Genomic DNA, 5,544 nt, shown 5'->3' on the forward strand with positions numbered 1-5,544 from the left:
GGAACACAAGACAGGCGGGTGACACAAGACAGGCTGGCTCTGCCGCCCCCTCCCAGCTTGTCAGCTGTGCTCCAGTGGTCAGCAGGAGGGACTGCCTCTGCCGCAGGCAGACCCTGCCACAAAGGATGGTGGAGGAATGGGGGCACTGGCCCTACCTGGTTATCCTCAAGAGCTTCCAGAGTCCTTTGGGCCCACTCCAGTGCAGCACAGGCACCTTCCACTTTTGCTGCCGTGACTATAACCTCCCTCCGGGCACAGATATATGCTGTCTCTATTTGGCCCAGCTCCTTCCAGAAGCTGTCTTGGTCCTCCAGTAGCTCATCTTCATCAGTCCCAAGGCTTTTCGGCATTGATGTTTTTTTGGTGTCCATTCTCTCTGTGAAATCCTGGCTACCATCTCTCTCCTCCTCACTCTCCATGCTCAACACATCTCTCTCATTCCCCACATCCAATAGCAGCTCTGCTTTTGAGCCTTGGGCCAATATTCCCCAGCTTGCTAGTGCCACCCCCCACGGTGTCTTTGTGCATTCTTGATAAGGAGCTCCTCTTCTCTCTTGTGGCATTTCACAGTATGAGTCCATCTGTGCCCCAGCCTCCAGCCCTTCCTTCAGGCTTCTCTCTCCCTGTGCACTTGCTTCCCAAGCATCTGGAGCCTGGACACTCTCTGGTAGGACCTGCTGGATGAACCTCTCAAATGCATTGGTGGCCTGTTGTTCTTGCTCCAGGTAAGGGCCGAGATCTATCTGGCACAGCAGTGTTGGCAGCTGGCCCATCCCCACCTGACACTCTGACACCTGCTTTGCAGCCTGGCTGACCTGGCTCAAGACAGCTCTGGTTTTGAAGATCTTTTCTTTCAGGTCCATATGAGCCATCCTCAAGTCCTGCTTCACCACATTCTCCTCCTCCTCCAAATACTTCTGCTGCTGCTGCAGCTTGTCTGTCCAGGCCAGCAGCTTCCTGTACCTCCAGAGCTGACAGTCACGATAGTCCTTCAGCTCCTGAAGCTCCTGCTGCAGGGCCTCTTGAGAGGGCCCCTCATCTGCTATCATGCTTGGGAGCTGCATGACTTGGCAGCACATCCGCAGGGCCTCCTCCAGGGCATCTCCTTCCAAGATGGGTTTGCCTGCAGCCAGCAGGGCCTCATAGGCCTCCACCTCAGCTGGGCTCAGTACATTCTCCTCACCCACCATGCTGCAGAACCACTCGAGGAATTGCTTTGTCTCAGGGCAGTCAAAGAGCCACTCAAAGTCCTTCTCACAGAGGGTGTCTGCGTGGGGGTAGATCAGCCTCAGCGTTGCCATAAAGTCCGCTGCTCTGCTGACAGTGTCCAGTGGGAAGGCCTGGGAATATCCCCAGCTGAACATAGCAAGGATGGTCAAGCACTAGAAGGGATAAAGCAGGAGTCATCCTCAGAGGTTCTGACACCACAGTCATCTCAAGGGTGCTGCAGCAGCACTCCACAAGTGCTGAAGACCAGCTCGTGGGGTGTGGCATTGCTGTGGTGGGGTACAAGACAAACGAGAGCCCATAGAACAAGGGGGAAAGCCTGCCCATGCCCCATTTCCATACAGCCTTCTCCCTGGGGCCATACAGATTTAGCTCCTTTGCCGAGATACATTCAGCCCATAGGGACAAACCTATCAGGGTATCACAGCAGGCTCTTTCAGCCTACATTTAGTTTGCTCCATGCCCTTTCTGATAACCAGCTTTCCCTTCAAATGCCTCTGTCCTTCCTGCCTGCGTATTGCATTCTCTAAGCGTCCTACCTCTCGTCCCAGTCTCCGCTGGCCCTGCTGAGGGAGGGATGAGCACCCCATCTCCCAGAGAATCAAGTTAACCCACTGTTTCCATTTGGGTTTTGCAGGTACGAGCCCTGCAGCGGCCTCCCCCTGGTGTGAAGATTGTGATTGAAGCTGTCTGCATTATGCATGGAAAAAAGCCCAAAAAGGTGGCAGGAGAAAAGATAGGCACCAAGGTGGATGATTACTGGGAGCCAGGCAGGGCCCTTCTCCAGGACCCAGTGCAGTTCCTGAACAGCCTGTATGATTATGATAAGGTAAGCAGTGGCAGAAGGAGGCTGTGAGTGGGATAAGGTATTGCCTCACAGACATCCTTCTCACAGCAGTAACAAATTGAGCTCCATGTGGGCAACACTGAGGATGGGGGTGTATTTGGCCTGCAAGCCCTCATGTCAGTTGGGTGCACTTCATTGCCTTGGGCACTGGGACCCAGACACACAAATCTTCACATTCTGTCCCTCTGCTCTTTTGTGTGGAGGAGCTATGTAGAAGTGGTATGGGAAGGGATTTACCCAACCCCACAGCTGTGGCTCCCAGACCTCAGCGTGCAGCAATTCGATTCCTCTTGCTCCAGTGTGATGCCTTGACCACCCTGTCAGGTCCTGGGATGCTGCTGCCTCTGGGGGAAGCCCTTAGGAGTTGAGTGATGAGCATGCTAGAGATCTGCCTGAGGAGAAGTCTCTTTCTCTCCCACCATTCTTCGCAGGACAATATTTCAGACAATGTGATCAAGGCCATCCAGCCCTACATTGACAATGAGGAGTTTCAGCCAGCTGCCATCGCCAAGGTGTCCAAAGCCTGTACCTCCATCTGCCAGTGGGTGCGTGCCATGCACAAGTACCACTTTGTGTCCAAGGTCGTGGAGCCCAAGCGGGTAAGAGGCTGTGCGACCCAGTTGCTTTCGATGTTCAGGAACACAGTACCAGCTGCTCCCTTCTGTTGGAGATGCTGGGAATCACCATGTTCTGCAGGTCAGGACGTAATGTCTTTGTCATCCAGGGATTGGATTGACTGAGATATTGAGATATCAGTAGCTAGCACTTATCAGCAAGTGCTTTTATGGAAAACCAGCTCCTGCTCCAAGGTCTCTGGCTTTTGGGAAAGAGCCTGACCACATGCCCAACATACCTACCGTTCCTTGTGCATCTCCCCAGCAAGCCCTGCGGGAGGCAGAGGAGGACCTGCGTGCCACTCAGGCGGTCCTTGATGAAGCCAAGCAACGCCTGAAGGAGGTTGAAGATGGCATTGCCATGCTGCAAGCCAAGTACGAGGCCTGCAAAGCCAATAAGGAGGAGTTGGAGATGAAGTGTGAGCAGTGTCTGCAGCGATTGGCCCGTGCTGATGTGGTAAGGGACAGAGCTGGGTTCTGCCTGCTTATATGAGGCAACTCAATTTCAGACCACGCACCACAATGGTGAAAACATCCATGACAATCCTAGGCTGAAGCTGCCTGCCCTGATCTCAGCAGCTCAACAGGACTGGAAAGCTAAGCTAGCCAGGCACTGATGTGAAAAGCTGCTGTCCTCCTGTGCACAGCTTCCTCAACTAGTAATAGGTCTCCAGAACAGCTGAGAGCAGCTCAGTAATCCCAGAACTGGGTGCTCAAAGCCAGACACAAAATTCAGAATATGTCAGGGGCCACCCCAACCTCTGGTCACCAAAGTCACCTGCAGCATTACCCAGAGAGCAGCAGGTCCGGGACACAAAGTTAGACCACACAGCAGCTCTCACATGTGCAACTTATCCCACAGCTCATCAACAGCTTGGCTGATGAGAAGGTGCGCTGGCAGGACACCGTGGAGAGCCTGGATGGCAAGATCAACAACAGCTCTGGGGACGTGCTGGTTGCAGCTGGCTTTGTGGCCTACCTGGGCCCTTTCACAGTAAGTGGGCAGTGCTCAGCACTCAGCTTGCAGCTCTGCTGTCCTGGCCACGGAGAAAGGAATAGGACACAAGGGTGTGAGATCCTTCCAGGATCTCTCTCCACTTGTGCCAAAGGCTGCATAGGGCCCATTTGAATGGGAACAGAAGGGTTTAGATACTCACAACAGACCAGCTGCAACTTAGAGAAAGGCTATGATGGTGTTTCTCGTGGCAGGGAGACTACCGTGCAGCACTGTCCAAGGAGTGGATGAAGGAGCTGGCCAAAAACTACATTCCCCACAGCTGGGATGCAAGCCTCATCAACACCCTTGGAGACCCTGTGGAAATCCGCTCCTGGCAGGCAAGTTGAAAAAAAAAAAAAAAAAACCCAAACCAAACAATACTTGAGGGAGAAGGGACCTCGGGTAAAGACTAAAACACTCAGCTCACCACTCACTAGGATCACCTGCACCAAAGGACAAGCCCCAAACCGAGCAGCTGGATAATGACCAAGCACCTCCACACTGCAGAGCTGGAATTGCTGCCAGGCTTGGGCAGCAGCAATGAAGGCATCAGCCTTGACCTGTAAGGCTTGTCCTTTACAGCTCCCAGGCCTAGAGCCTAGCTCTGGCCACAGCCTGCCCAAGCCTGACCCCACAGCACAGTTCCATCCCAGGGCTTGCCACCATCCCCTGTTCACCCACTGGGAGCACTCAGGGGCCAGGGCAGCAAGGGCTTCTCTCTGGTCACCTGTGTGTGCTACCAGATGTCCCAACAACTTTTTCTACCCTGTTAGATTGCTGGTTTACCCAACGATGCCCTGTCTGTGGAGAATGGGGTAATAACCCGATTCTCCCTGCGCTGGACTCACTACATAGACCCACAAGGACAAGCAAACAAGTGGATCAAGAACCTGGTAAGAGCTGTGGGGAGGAAGGCCAGGCATGCCAGGATAGGGGTAACAGCTTTCTGTCAGGAGCTGTGCAGAGCTTTGGGCTCTATAGCTCCAAAACCCCCACACTGTGCCAGCCCAACCTAGCCAGTACCAGACAGTCTCCACATCCACATTCATCCCAGGCGGGTTTCCCTTCTTGGGCAGGAGGAGCCCCCACGTAAGCAAGCATCAGATTCCCACTCTGGCTCTCCACTAACATTCTGGGAGCCTTCACCTCACAAAACACCACCAACATATCCCATAATGGTTTTCAGGTTTCTAGGACAGGGAGGGATCAGGGTGACACTACCTGGCTGTTGAGCACAGACCCTACTGCCAAAGAGCTGACAACACTGACCACCACATCTTCTCCAGAGACACACTTTACTGCCCTTTTGAAGGATCAGGCAGGAGGCTGAGGCAGCTGCTCCTGTTTTGCTCCCTGAGGGCTTTTCCCACCCACCTGCTCTCACTTTGCAGGCTGTGCCCTGAGTTAGCAGTGTGGGGCTCCAGAGGGGTATGGCTCTGTGAAGGAAATTCTCCCTATTTCCCCACTTTTCTCCTGCCTCATTGAGCTGCCTCTAGTAGCTGCTGATGGGGGATAAACTTGCCAAAATAGCCAAAGTCTAGCTGAGCAAGAAAAGATATTATTTCCGCTGCAACAGGGAGCTAAATCAGTCCAGTGAGAGGTGTACTGTGCACTGGAGCTGGATGTGAAGGTGGCAGGACACCACAGAAACACTGTCCTCCCCTGCTGCCTTTCAGGAGAGAGAGAACAGCCTGGAGGTGGCCAAGCTGAGTGACCGGGACTTCCTCTCCACTCTGGAAAACACCATTACCTTTGGGAAGCCCTTCCTGCTAGAGAATGTCGGCGAGGAGCTGGATCCAGTCCTTGAGCCTGTCCTGCCGAAAGAGGTCCTATGTCTTACCTTGGCAAGGACATCCGTG

At 53.7% G+C, this 5,544-nt stretch overlaps 1 protein-coding gene across 2 annotated transcripts in view; it reads left to right on the forward strand.

Annotated features, from left to right (window-relative positions):
• The window catches only part of DNAH1 (dynein axonemal heavy chain 1), a 72,406-nt gene that overhangs the window by 58,776 nt on the left and 8,086 nt on the right, over positions 1-5,544 (forward strand). For both annotated transcript variants that reach the window (XM_017732382.1, XM_017732381.1), the window contains 7 exons: positions 1,865-2,056; positions 2,506-2,673; positions 2,954-3,145; positions 3,551-3,682; positions 3,898-4,023; positions 4,459-4,578; positions 5,362-5,511. In XM_017732382.1, coding sequence (XP_017587871.1) covers positions 1,865-2,056; positions 2,506-2,673; positions 2,954-3,145; positions 3,551-3,682; positions 3,898-4,023; positions 4,459-4,578; positions 5,362-5,511 — 1,080 coding nt within the window. The remainder of the gene's footprint in view (positions 1-1,864; positions 2,057-2,505; positions 2,674-2,953; positions 3,146-3,550; positions 3,683-3,897; positions 4,024-4,458; positions 4,579-5,361; positions 5,512-5,544) is intronic.

This window comes from Corvus brachyrhynchos, unplaced genomic scaffold (assembly GCF_000691975.1).
Source record: "Corvus brachyrhynchos isolate BGI_N302 unplaced genomic scaffold, ASM69197v1 scaffold4, whole genome shotgun sequence".
In the NCBI taxonomy this organism is placed as follows: Eukaryota; Metazoa; Chordata; class Aves; order Passeriformes; family Corvidae; genus Corvus; species Corvus brachyrhynchos.